Genomic DNA, 14,338 nt, shown 5'->3' on the forward strand with positions numbered 1-14,338 from the left:
CAAAAAGGGACGTTCTTTAAACGTGGATCGTCGCACAACATCTTCATTTTAATGATGCATTTGCTCCCTTAAGCTGAGTAACGGGTATGTGATAGTCGAAGAACTCGACTATATAAGATTTAAATTCGCTACTTTCATACCCAGCGCATTTTTTTAAGCGATCATGGCTCGCCCAAAATTGAGGTACTTACACTTTATGATAAAGAAGTGTTAACTTAAATTACTTTTTTTATTATTATTATTTGAATGATGAAATAAAGAATGAACTTTGGAATAAATGGGGCAGTTAGCACAGCAAATTCAAATAAGTAAAATAATTGAGAATACTGATGTTTTGTATTGCAAATGAAGTGTGGCAAGTGCTCTTTCCTCTGTGTTTTCGCAGCATGTTTTTCATTATTCTTTTTGTCTTCAATCTGTATATGATGCTCGGTCTCTTTGTGTTTTTTTTTTATCACCCGACGAATGCAAAATATATTGCCCTATATGTATGCAAACAAAACAAAAAAAAAAGAGAACAAAGACGTACTTCGGCATGTCCCGTTTATAATTGTTTTTTAAATTATAAAGGCGTATATATGAAAATCTGATTTATGCTTTTTATGACCATTAATCCCAGAGTAAAAGGGTGTATTGTCTTTATCGGAAAGTATGTAACAGGTAGAATACAGCTTTCTGAGCCATAAAGTATCAAACAAAAACCTCTTAGCGTGGTTTCGGTCGTGACGGTCAACAAACAAAAATTCTAATATACACTTTTGTGGCGAAAAATACTTGTACATTCGAGTAAATAAATACACTTACTAATACATTTTGGTTTTGTCAACATTTGTAAACATTTTTAAGCTTCTCGCGTCAAAGGTCTAGGCAGTGAAGGAGACGTTTCCGACCCTATAAAGTAAATACATATATTCGTCCGTCTGTCCGCCCGTTTATACGCAAAATAGTATCACAGTTTTAAAGCTACCGGGCTGAAACTTTCCCAAAAGTCTTCTTTCTTTTGCAGGTCGGAACTAGCCGGATCGGACTACTATATCTTATAGCTCCCAAAAATAAATTTTGAAAAAATATAACTTGCCGGTTTTCTCTTCCTACGCTTGGAAATATCATTTTTTATTAGGCTCTAAATTTCGAATTTAATTTTATCGAAATCGGACGACTCTATCATATAGCTGCCCTAGCGACAGAAAATTGGTGAGAAATTAATATGAAAGAAATTATAGCTTCGGTTATTTGTGGCATATTCCCTATTGGGAATATAATTTTTGTAATTTAAAGAACTTCGAATTAAATTTAATAAAAATTGGATAACTCAAACATATAGCTGTCAAAGAAACGGTCAGAGAAATAATGTTTCTCGTGATGAAATGTTGACGGGGTGTGGGGCTGAGTACACTTCTTAACACTTCTTAAAAATTTAACACGGTGTTACTAACAAAGATTTTTTCTTATAAGTGCAAGGGTATACAAACTTCGCTTATTCGAAGTGAACTTTCCTTCTTGTTTTAGGAATTAAAGTGTGTGCTCAATGAGCATTGCTCGCGAAGCAGGGAGAGAGTATGCAAATTCACAAACCCACTGGATTAGCATTGATTAGCTGTCTTCGTGTAAATTGCGCATTTATTTCAAGAGAATTTTATTTCTACAATGTCACCAACTATCTTTCCTAAGATCTTCTTATGCATAATACTTCGGTACTTTTCGAGTTTTCTTAAATTAGTATTTTTGTAATATTCAGTATGATCAATGGTTGCCGTGGCGTGGGTTACTCGCCAACTCGTAGCTATTAATAGATAGGCACTGAAACGTAAACCAAACATCGCTTGCGCTGAAGGCCTTCAATCAAAGCTTAGATGTGTAAGATGATGTACTGATCGTTTGTGTGTGCAGCTGAGGCTGATTAAATGATTGTCAGTTGGCGGCGGTCATAGTTTGCTAGGCGATCATAGAGGGGTTTTACCAATGTAGATGGTTTGATAATATCAAAAAAGCGTTTCGACATTGTGAACCAAACCATTAGAAAAAACCTTTAATATTTTAAAACTAGGCGTAGTAGCCGTCAAATTTTAATTTTTGAATGAATGATTTCTGCGTCTTTAGACCGATTGCAATTTAAATCCTTTAACTTTTCTTGACGAGCTAATTCAATATTGAGATTTATTAACTACGAACTGGGGCCTCAATAATATTTTCTTATTCTGATCAATGTTTTTTCAGCTTATTATGCGGTGTAGGCTACAATGCTTACGATAAGCGATATCAATGCGCTTTCAGTTGGAGCATTGCAAATGTTGGCCACATGTATTTTAAATACATACGTTAAAGTATTTGTGATTTACAAACTATTCAGATGTAGTGGTTCTACCAAAGGGACACATGTTTGCGCAAACAGTGGTTATGAGACTCCGCAAATCCATTAGATTTAATAAAACATTGCTAAGCCGTCAACAGTGTAAATGTTGTGTTTATTTAACGAGCTTTTCATTTAAAGAATATTAACATCATTTTTTTAAACTAGTATTTGTAGGTAAGATACGCCTCTATATATTAGCTATGATACGCCCCTACCCGAAGCTATCGATAGACATAAAATATGTAAGTTAGCCATCGCAATACCGACCAAGAACTTATTTTTTAGTTTTGATAATTTATTAAGTACAACAAAGGTTAAACAAAAATTGTTCTAATCAAATTAATATTGGATGCACACATAAAATAACGAAACTTGTCGCGAAATGGGTATTTTTGCTTATAAGCCTTTTGTTAAATCATTTTGATATTTTCGAATATTAATATGATATTTTTGTATACCACATTGATAAAACCGCTTAAAGAGATTTTGTCAAAATGATGGTATTTTTAATACCAGTATAGTACTTTTTAAATGAAACTGATACGCGTTTATATTAAACGTATATTCTTTCATATTATATTTTGTATGTCAGATTGATATGTTTGTAGTATCAATGGCCGCGTTTAGCAGTGCATCATGATAACGCCACTGATAACACTAATGTACTGAATCACAGCAGTGGCCAAGTTTGTTCTGCTGAACGCTTCACAATGCAATGAAAATGTTTTTAAAATTATTGAATCTTATGTTTTGAACAATAACGTTATTATGAAATGGTTTTGTATTAAAATGTTGTTTTCAGAACGATATCGTTTGCCACCGCATCCTGGCTTTCCGTTTGACTTATTTCTGGAGCAGTGGGTGTTGTGTAGTTACCGAGAAGCATTTTGCGCTGTTCAAGAAGTAAATAAATGAGCATTAGACTACTATCAAGCAAATAAATTTGAAAATGTTATTTTGATATAAAAAAAGTCATTTGTAAAAATTGAGGATACAATATCAAACGGGTATTGTTTTTTATCTCTGGGTAGGTTTTGGCAATAAGGTAACCATAAATATTTCATACTGAACTGAAATGGGTTAAAATTTTTACCGCCCAATATCTTCCAAGCCGTAATATTTGCTGCAAATATAATTGTGTATAAAATGTAAAGTAATCTTCAATTTAACTCCAAATCTATTATGTTAAGATAGTTTCAGTATCGGTTGCGGGACTAACATATTGAAAGAAAGGCGCATATAGTACGACCGTGTAGCATTAGTTGTTTAAAAGCTATAAGCCGTTGAATTTTGATTCAACCCACAACCAACGGGATAAACGTTTTCATTTTATAATGCTTATCTCAGTCTTTTTTTTGAAAAACTTTAAGCAGCAATTATAACTCCGAAAGCGTTAAATTGAAATCAAAGAAATACTGAGAATCTAGATAAGTTAAAAGACTTTGACGAGGTCATCAGTACTGCTACCGCCCGCTAGATGCCGGGGATTTGAATTAGTACAAATTTGTTATGATTTGTCTCAACATACTGATTTAAAATAATATAAATTTAAAAAATTAAATAATGATATATGATTATTTTTCTTACATAGGTCATGGAGGCGTTAATCAACTAGGAGGCGTATTTGTTAACGGTCGCCCACTACCCGATGTCGTTCGTCAGCGTATTGTGGAGCTTGCACACAATGGTGTCCGCCCATGTGACATATCACGTCAGTTACGCGTGAGCCATGGTTGTGTGTCTAAGATACTATCAAGGTAATTAAGCACTAAAGAGAAAGTAAATTAACTTTGTATACCCTTCCAGTTATAAGAACTAATCAATGTTAGTAACAACATGTTCAAACTATATGCAAGAGTCGTCCGATTTTTATTAAATTTAATTCGAAGTTCTTAAAAATGCAAAAAATGATATTCCCAATAGTATAACATAGTATTTCAAAAAACACCGAGGATTTAATCTGTTGTATATTACTTTCCCACCAATTTTTCAATTGTCCCTATGGCAGCTATATGATTTTGATAATATTAAATTCAAAACAAATTAAAAAATGTTATTTCCAAGCGTAGAAGGTTATATTTTGAAAAACACTAAATATAAAATTTTTTTCAATCCGGCTGGTTCCGACTTATATACTACCTACAAAAAAAATAAGACTTTTGGGAGAGTTTTAGCTTGATAACTTTAAAATTGAGAGAGAGACAGACGGACTCGTCTAGTGATGCTAATCAAGAATGTACGAGTATATACTTTATGGGGTCGGAAACGTCTCATACACTGCGTTGCAACTTCAGACTGAAATCATAATACCCTCTGCAAGAGTTGAAAATATTAGGATCTATGGATTCTTTCCTGTTATTTGCCCCGTTACTTCTTGAGAAAGAGGGTATACTAGGTTTAGGTAGAAGAACTCGTTTCTTACGTAATTTATTGTTAACCGTTCTTAAATTTAGTTCGATGTTCTTGAGTATTTCGAAATTATACCTAAGAAGAAGATTTATTAATCGATTTTATTTTTGCATAAATGTATATGTGTAAACTTAAACTTACAATGTGACCCAAAAACTTCAGAAGCCAATTCAGAGGCAAAATCCAAGAAATAGTGAGCAAGCGTCGAGGAGTTATGCAAGCGGCCGGAAAACTTTGACGTGCGATTTGTCGTTTTTTAATTTTTTCGATTTTACCTATATGGCCGGAAAGTTAAGGAAAAAGTATACGTCCTATCGGAAGGAGCAAAATGTATTGCATTCGGGATAAATATTTTCTAATTAAACCTAAAACAATAAAGGAAGTTAATACAAAATATAAAAAAAATATAAATACAAAATGTTTCGTTTTAATCGAATATTTCCTTCCTTTCAAAGCAGGTTATCCTCTTAAGTTAATTCAATTTTAACTTAGTCAATAAAATTTCAATGCTTTATTTTCAGATATTACGAGACTGGTAGTTTTAAGGCCGGTGTTATTGGAGGTTCCAAACCAAAAGTGGCCACCCCGCCGGTAGTAGATGCAATTGCCAACTATAAGCGCGAAAACCCTACGATGTTCGCTTGGGAGATACGAGATCGGCTCTTGGCAGAAGCTATATGCTCTCAGGATAATGTTCCCAGTGTTTCTTCGATAAACCGGTAAAGAAAACTACTCACAAATTGTCTATACCATTAAGCCTGAAACGTAAGCGTGGATTAAAACGGATGTACGCACATCCGTTATGCGCTTTGTTAGTCTAAAGGAGTTTGTTTGCTGTCATGCTGTTAACATCCGTGTCCGTTTCCTCCAAGCAAACCTCGGATAGAACCCAACATAATACTGTACTCTGACTTTATATTGTACCAACTTTTCATCTAATAAAAATATCTAAGTAGTTTTTAGCGTTCATAATTGTGGCGCAATGCTTGACACACGACCACAACAAAAGCCACTTTCCCTTCGAGCGTCCGGTGTGGCTTTATTGCCGACAACATCATCGTAGAGTCTTGGCATGCCACGTGCCACATCCGACGTCAACACTGCCTCACATTGCTTTTATATACGCACTTTATTTTTGACCATAATTTATGTTGGTAGTATTCAAAAATGGAGCCGAGAAAAAAACTGCAAAATGCTTGTCTAATAAATATTAACTGTTCCCTGCAAATTGAATCCTTATTCCTTTTTGCTCGTAGAGTAAGAGGGTTTAGTCGGAAAGTATGTAACAGGTAGAAGGAAGCGATTTCGACTCACTAGCCACTAGACTACATGTCCGTCCTTATGAACGCTGAGAACTCGGAAACTATGAAAGCTAGAAAGTTTTTTGCGCAGCACAAGTGTAATTCAGCAGGGTGTCATGCCGACTTTGACGCCTATAAATGCCAATAGCCCGTCAAGCATCCAAATTTTTAATAAAAGTGGAAAAAAATCAGGTTTAGTGTTGATTATCAATACTCATATACACGCCAAGAATTATTAAAATCTAAACATTTATTAAAAAGTGATAGCCAAAAAAATGTGCAACTTTGGTTAGTGTCGCTTTGTTCCTCAAACATCTACATCTACCTCGCACACCTCTTCCTGAAAAACAGGAATTTAATAGTCAACCGTTTTGTCTATAGAGTAAAGACTTGTTTAAAACGGCAACCATTATGTTTTACTTTATTAATACGGCAAAGAGAACTCCGAATATAATGTGTTTCGATCCTTTTAGCAGTCAATAGATACATATTCCGCCACCAGATTCACATAAAACGTAAACAAGTAAAAATACAGTGAAAATAGTTGCACACGTAATGGAAAAGCGACATTAAAATTTATCGCTTAAAAAAATTATTGTGATAAAATTAAAAGACACATTTTGCTGTGTTGCAATTGCTTGATCAGCGACAAGATTTATAATTATTTATATTTGAACTCATTCGCTTCCCCGTTTTATGAAAAAGGGAAGTAACCACATTTATCTACACTAAAAACCTGTTTAAAACCTTCTTTTAGCTTAACACGCGGACAAGAATGGTCCTTATTGTTATTGCTTTAAGCTTAAAGAACTAATAAATATGGTTAAAATGCCGAATCGCACTTTTTTGGAACTTTTAAATATACGGATCACAGCGAGCATGCAGCTAACCAAATTAAATTAGAATTAGAGTTTCCAACCGCACTCGACACGTGCAACCGTTATTAATCAATTCGATCTGTGTTTCTACCAAGTCCCGCAATCCTTCGCGAACGCCAAAGCTGACATGTGACCGATGATAATGCAAAAGTCGCGGCAAGCAGGGTAATTCATGGTATAATCAGCAAGAACATTTCATAATGCGACAATGTGTGATGTGAAGGCACTTGAGCGATGATTAGGGTGGTGGTGATTCAATCGAGTCAAAATTGTGCGTACAAGGGCGGTAGGAATCCCCATGTACTGATTCCCAGGAGACTAGCACTTAATAAAGTGACTTTCATAGCACTCAACCAATTTTAGTTTTCAGCCCTCCGCTGAAACACATTCAAATGTATCTACACATTTATACAAAATAACATGCAGCGGATAGCACATCCCTCGCATCCCAAACATATGTCTCAATTGTGTGCACTGTCCAAATATCCAATTGCTCATCCCGTTTCGAAACTGGTACTTAAAAAAAAATCAGAGGTCGTTATCATCAGGGCATGATTTGGGCTGAATTGACTTCTGTGCTTGCAACCCTATAAAGCATATGGTGTTTCTAACAATCTTAAAAGCAACCTCTCAAATGTAGTTACATCCTGCATTTGGGAACTCCAGGTAGTTAAATAATTCTTCAAAGGCGCATTAGGTCGCCTCAATGTGTAATTTGTAATGTAATTTATATACACTTAGAACAAAAATTACTAGATTTAAGGAAACATGACCTACATTGTCAAAAATAAAGTTTAGCGGCCTTTCACTTGAAAATAGTAAAAATAGCCCAAAATGTTTGGTTTAGAACAATAAATAACATCAACATTTTAAGAAATTTTGCAATAGATTTGAAAAAACACCGAAGTACAATTTTTTCATATTATTTTAATTTTTTATACCCTCTGCAATGTCATAAAAAATATATCTTCGTTATTTTTTGACATATTTACAAAATTAATTTTAATAAAAATCGGCCGACTGTAACATGTAGCTGTCAAAGAAAAGGTCAGAGAAATAATAAAGAAGAAATCAGCGTCACAAGACTGGTCGATCTAGCTATGTCCGTCTGTCCGTCCGTCCGTTTCTACGCAAACTAGTCTCTCAGTTTTAAAGCTATCTTCTTTCTATTGCAGGTAGTATATTAGTCGGAACCAGCCGGATCGGACAACTATATCTCATAGCTCCCATAGGAACTATCTGCGAAAAAATAAAAAAAAATTAAATTAATTAAGCTTGGATATAACAATTTTCAATTAGTTCTGAATTTCGAATTAAATTGTATCGAAATCGGAGGACTATATCATATAGTTCCCATAGGAACAATCGGAAAATTAATGGTAAAATCATATTCAAAAATTATATCTTCGGAGTTTTTTAACTGATAGCCTCCTACGTTTGGGAATAACATTTTTTATTCGGTTTTGAATTTTGAATTAAATTTTAACAAAATCGAACGACTATATCATATAGCTGCCATAGGAACGATCGGAAAATAAGTAGGAAAACATGAAATAAAAATTATATCTTTTGCGTTTTTCAACATATGACCTTATAAGCTTGAAAATAACATTTATTAGTTAGTTCTGAATTTCGAATTACATTTTATTAAAATCGGACGACTATATCATATAGCTGTCATAGCAACGATCGGATAATTGGTGGGAAATAATGTGAAACAAATTATAGCTTTCGGGCTTTTTGACATATTATCTTATATTGGGAATAAAAATTTTTATATTTTTAAAAATTTCGAATTAAATTTAATAAAATTATTGATTATTTTTTATAACTGCAAGGGTATACAAACTTCGGCTTGCCGAAGTTAACTACCTTTCTTCTTTTTCATATTTTATTTTAAAAAAATGTTACAGCTTAGTCATCATCGTAGGTATCCTAAAACTATATATGAGATATTTTATAATGTATGTTAAATATGAAAACAAATCGTCGTACAAATTAAAAAAAATAAATGATCAACTCTAAAAACGAAACGAGTAAACAAGTAAAATTTGGAAAAAAAATAAATAAAAATCGATTTGATTTTTATACCCGTTACTCGTAGAGTAAAAGGGTATACATTTAATCGGAAAGAATGTGCCACGCCCACTCTAACGCCCACAAGCCACCCAAAACTGTGATGGTCAAAGGTTTCATGCCAAAAATTTTTTTTGCTTAAATTTATTTGTCTCATTAAACTTTCGATTGACCTACAAAAATGTTTGCCACGCCCACTCTGTCGCCCCCAAAGGGCTAAAACGGTTAAAACGGTTTGCTTCCTCAAGCTGAGTAACGGGTATCTGATAGTCGAGGCACTCGACTATATCGTTCTTCCTTCTTCTTTGTAAAATGACTTCTTTATTTTCGGTTACTCAGCCACTTGAAGTATAATACGGCCGTGCCAATCATAACTAATTTTGTTAGGTGTTATTTGAAATTTTGTTTTGTGTAGCAGCTAAAACGAAATGCAATTCTAATTCTATAGCTATCAGTTGGCCGTAAAATTGTATTACTAAATGCCAGAAAACTCGACTTTCTTAGGGATGGTTTCTTTGAAAACCAAGCAAAAGTCGGTATTAAACGGTCTATAGTTTTTTGAATATGTTAGTTTCGTTTAAAGTCGTCTACTTTATTTCAGAATGTTTTCTTTGACTGGAGATTTGGTTTAGGGAGAAATTGTATTTTTTGTCAGCCCTCTAAATATTTTAAAAGTATGTCGATTTAAGTTTTACGATTTTAATTCGTCAATTCGTTTTAAATAACTATAATCAATCTTATTCGTTTTCGTCAACTTGTAAAGATTTTACATTTTTTTGATAATTTCAGCATTGTAAGAAACAAGGCCGCCGAGAAGGCGAAACATGTTCATCATCACCAACAGCATCATGTACCACAGGGTCTGGGTGGCGGACACATTGCCACAGAAAGTCTAGATAGCAGCACAGGAACGATCGGCGAACCGCAGCCCCCGAGTGGTGGAACTAGCAATAGCAGTGCTAATTCCGCAAACCCAAACGCTTCTGCGGCGACGGTTGCGACGCACGCATCAATACCGACGTCAGGCTCTGATACTGTCCAGGTTTCAGTCGGCCAAATCAATGCAAACAGCAATGACACAAGCAATGGGAATATTAACTCAACGACTGAGCAACGAACGACTGGATATAGCATTAATGGAATTCTAGGTATACAACATGGACAGCATTCTCACAACAATAATAACAACAGTAGCGTGAGCAATAACAATAATACAGATCCCACCAATTGTAAACGTAAAAGAATCGAAGCTCATGGTAAGTTTCTATTATAACATCTCAGTTAAGCAATAATACATCTACAACTGTACAAATAGGTTACAAGTAAATAAAATTAGATCTAAAATTGGTTTTCATTCGCCATTGCGCCTTTTCGCAATAATGAATTATTAATATACTTATACCCATGGGTACTGTGAAGCTGTGCGCTTCTTAATTGTTTATTCGTCAAATCCCAGTCGGTTAATTTACATATCAGAAAACCAAGCCAAGCCCAGATTATATTGTTTGGAAGAAAACAATATTGCGTGCAAAAGCGAATAGTCTTCTGGTATCATTAAATCAGATGTCTTGTACCGCATGTTGGGCAGAGCAATTAGATATTATCTTAATTGATTGTGGGGGTTGCTGATGTAACCACCCATATCACCAATATCTTAGATGGGTTTTTGATAATAATGCCAAGCTGTTCAAATTATCTATTTCTCAGGAGTCCCTGCCGGTTTCAATAAATATCCCTTAATGCATCGTAGATGAGAAGACTTTGTGTCTGAGTCAGAGTTTTTACATATTTTTTAGAGTTATTACCAAGTTATCAGATCTTAAAAGGACTCTATCGTTGTGCCATTGAATGGGCAATAAAATTCTACATAAAAATCCCATATCGACTTATTGGTGATTTTATTCAAAGATCCCTAAAATTGGTATTTTACTCGCTTTAACTGTTGTTCACTTGTGGCATGTGAATAAAATAAAGCAGATCGATGCAGGAAACGTACCACAAAATGTGAAAAAGGGTTGGTTTCCAAGTGACCTACGTGTGGCCATATGTCAAAGTTGATTCAGCATCAACTTGTAAAAGAGCAAAATCAATTTAACCTTAATATATTTTGTTATAAAGAATAAAATAAATTATACCTAATATTTTTTATTTTATTTAGCCATTTTTTTTTTCTAGTTAAAACTAAACACTAAAAAATATACGATTAAGAAAATACCTGATTTGGGCAAAAAAGGCCTCCGTCTACCGGGTACATACATTCAAAAGAATAAACCTAAAACCAATAAAAATAGCATTACAATTAGCCTAACTACTAATTGGCTTGTTTTGTTTTTGGCTTAAATCATCATTATTCTCTTTAAGCGCCGACAGTTCTTTCGCTATCATTTTTCTTCCCCTGCTTATGTATAGACTACAAACATTTTTTGTCAACATAAACAATCTTAAAACGTATTGTGTATATTTTAACTAAATGTTTGCATTATTTGTTATATAAAGTAGATGGTCCGAATAGCTCTGTTTAAAAAAGTTATTTTTCCACAAGTATTTTTCCTAACTATTTAACAACGTAGTTTGCAGGTGTTGGACGTTGCTAGCTTTTATAGTATCCCAGGTCCCAGCGTTCGTACGAATAGACAGACTTGGTCGACTCGGCTTGTGACCATGATCAAGAATATTTATACTTTATAGAGTCAGAAACGCGTCTTTCTACCTGGTAGATTTTTTTCAATTAATCTTGTAAACCCTTTTACTATACGAGTAACCGGTATAAAAATGTAATAATTATACATTCGACCACTTGGTAACATTAGTTTACAAAATAAAATTTTTAAAATACTTCAAGAAGGTATATGGTAGTCACTGGTGGAGTAACCACCTAGATAACAAGAAAGAAACTTAACTTCGGAAAGCCGAAGGTTTGTATACCCTTGCAGTTATAAAAAATAATCAACTTCAGTAGCACCATGTGAAAATTTTTAAGGATTGTTGCTGACTTCAGTGATATTAAAAAAAATTATTTCATTCTTGTATTCAGACCATTTTTTTTGACATTACAGATGTATATGTATATGTTACAGTGTTCCGATTTTTATTAAATTGAATTCAAAATTCTTAAAAATATAAAAAAATAATATTCCCAATATTATAAGATAATACGTCAAAGAAGCCCCAAAGATAAAAATTTTATACCCTTGCAGAGCGTTTAATGATTTCAGTCAGAAGTTTGCAACGCAGTGAAGGAGACGTTTCCGACCCCACATATAATATAACAAAGTTCTTAAAAGGAACTAGGAAGAACACTATAGTCGAGTGCCTCGACTATCAGATACCCGATATTAAGCTTAAAAGAGCAAAAGAGAAATTGAGATATATAAGCAGCAAAGCGATATTGTAAAGCGCCCACTACACGCTATTTTAATATATTTTATTTAGGTCAATCAATATACATTTCAGAAAAAAAAGCATGAAAACTGTGTCCGGCACAGTTTTGGGCGGTTTGTGGGCGTTAGAGTGGGCGCAACAAAGCTTTATTTGGTTGGTATAGGTATTGACGGTATTTTCGCATTAAAGATGCAGGCGCTACAGTCTGCCGCGAATTATAGGCGTTAGAGTGGGAATGTTACACTGCTGTAACAGACTTGCGCTGCGCAGGAAGCCCAGAAATCTGCATGCCAAGTCTTTCTTATCTAGCTTATATAGTTTTCGAGATCTCAGCGTTCATGTGGACAGACAGACGGACTTGGCTTGATCGCCTCGGCTTGTGATCCTGATCAATAATATAGTTTTTAGGGTCGGAAACGCTTTCTTCTGCCTGTTACATACTTTCCGACGAATATAGTATTCCCATTTACACTACGAGTAACGGGTACAAAAATAAATGTTCGTTAATCTTAAAGGTCCGACCAATAACCTATTATAATAATAGAAAGGAATGACACGTCAAAAAAGGGTGTTTGGTACTTATATTTACATTACCGCCAACGGCAAAGTGACTATTACTCATAAAATTACTTAGCCGGCACGTGACAAACTTGAGCACCACAAAATGAAAAGGAAATATCTAGTATAAGCAGTAATAAAAATATAATTACCTAAGTAATGTTAAACCAACTTACTTTTTAGACGAAAACCGTGACACAAATATACATTCCGAAGATGATGGCAAACGGCAGCGTATGGGATACAGTGGCGATCCTCTTTATCCAAATGTAAGTGTACAATTTAATTTACTTAATTCTGTGCCTCGCGATTTTTGTGACTTTACAAATATGTAATTAAAATCTTACTTCTATAATGGTTTGGATAAAAAAGCAGCATTAACTAAAAGTTTTCCGTCATGTACAGAAAACGGAGTTAAAGCTAAGAGTATTCGACAAAATTACTTGAATGTGGAAATGTGAAAAGGAGTGTATTAAATCACTGAGACGCCAATTGGATTTCCAAGATTTCAGCTTTCATATAGACAGACACGACGAATAAACAGAAGGACATGACTAGTAGGACTTGTCTTTTTGAAAAATTCATACATTCAGCTTGTAACAGAAGGATACGATTATGACCCTGTATTTTAAGAACCAGCTGATGTGTACGTATCACCAATTTTGTCAGCGCTCTGGGCAGTATGATTTTTTGTGGCCGAGTTTTATCGGACGCCGCCGGCTTCCTATTTTGGTATGCCGGGGCCTGCGATGGTTTCAGCATCCTGGACAGTGATGGATCCACCTCCATGGGTTCTGGAGTGCCTCCACAGTGCCCATCGCTGTGTGGATCAAGGTGCACCTGTGCCTTGTTCTGTTTAGTAAAGTGTGGACTTTTTCCAGCACTTACTTGCGTGTATGCCTGGCGGGACGTTTGTTGGCGTTCATGCGCCCTTGGATTTGTTTTCGTATCCTTCTGTTACAAGCTGAATGTATGAATTTTTCAAAAATTAATGTACCAATACCAAGTCAAAAATATGTTACTTCCCGTTTTTCCAGATTTGGCCTGGGAAGTGGTGTATCAAGGATGAGCACAAGCTACTTGCCGAGCTAGGCAACTTGACAGCAGGCACCGGAAACTGTGCATCATCATATTATGAGGCTTCAAACGGATTTTCCACAAACTCGATATCTGGATCTGGTTCGGGTCCGACGCCGTCTAGCAGTGATACGTCTATGTTGTACGACAGTATTTCAACAATTTCGCAATCTCAAAGCTCACTTTATACACCAACAATTGGACCATCAATTGGTAAGTCATCCCTCCAATACAAAAATTAGTATTTGTGTTCTTAATATTTTATTATGTAACTTTAATTTAATTTAATTTAATAATCTTCCTTT

General features: G+C 34.7%; 1 protein-coding gene across 5 annotated transcripts in view; it reads left to right on the forward strand.

Moving 5' to 3' along the window:
- LOC108036012 (paired box protein Pax-2) overlaps nucleotides 1-14,338 on the forward strand; it is a 42,286-nt gene that overhangs the window by 19,487 nt on the left and 8,461 nt on the right. For all 5 annotated transcript variants that reach the window (XM_017111929.3, XM_017111925.3, XM_050886926.1 and 2 more), the window contains 5 exons: nucleotides 3,945-4,110; nucleotides 5,284-5,481; nucleotides 9,807-10,273; nucleotides 13,140-13,225; nucleotides 13,994-14,246. In XM_017111929.3, the coding sequence (XP_016967418.1) occupies nucleotides 3,945-4,110; nucleotides 5,284-5,481; nucleotides 9,807-10,273; nucleotides 13,140-13,225; nucleotides 13,994-14,246 (1,170 nt within the window). The remainder of the gene's footprint in view (nucleotides 1-3,944; nucleotides 4,111-5,283; nucleotides 5,482-9,806; nucleotides 10,274-13,139; nucleotides 13,226-13,993; nucleotides 14,247-14,338) is intronic.

This window comes from Drosophila biarmipes, chromosome 4 (genome assembly GCF_025231255.1).
Source record: "Drosophila biarmipes strain raj3 chromosome 4, RU_DBia_V1.1, whole genome shotgun sequence".
Taxonomy (NCBI): Eukaryota; Metazoa; Arthropoda; class Insecta; order Diptera; family Drosophilidae; genus Drosophila; species Drosophila biarmipes.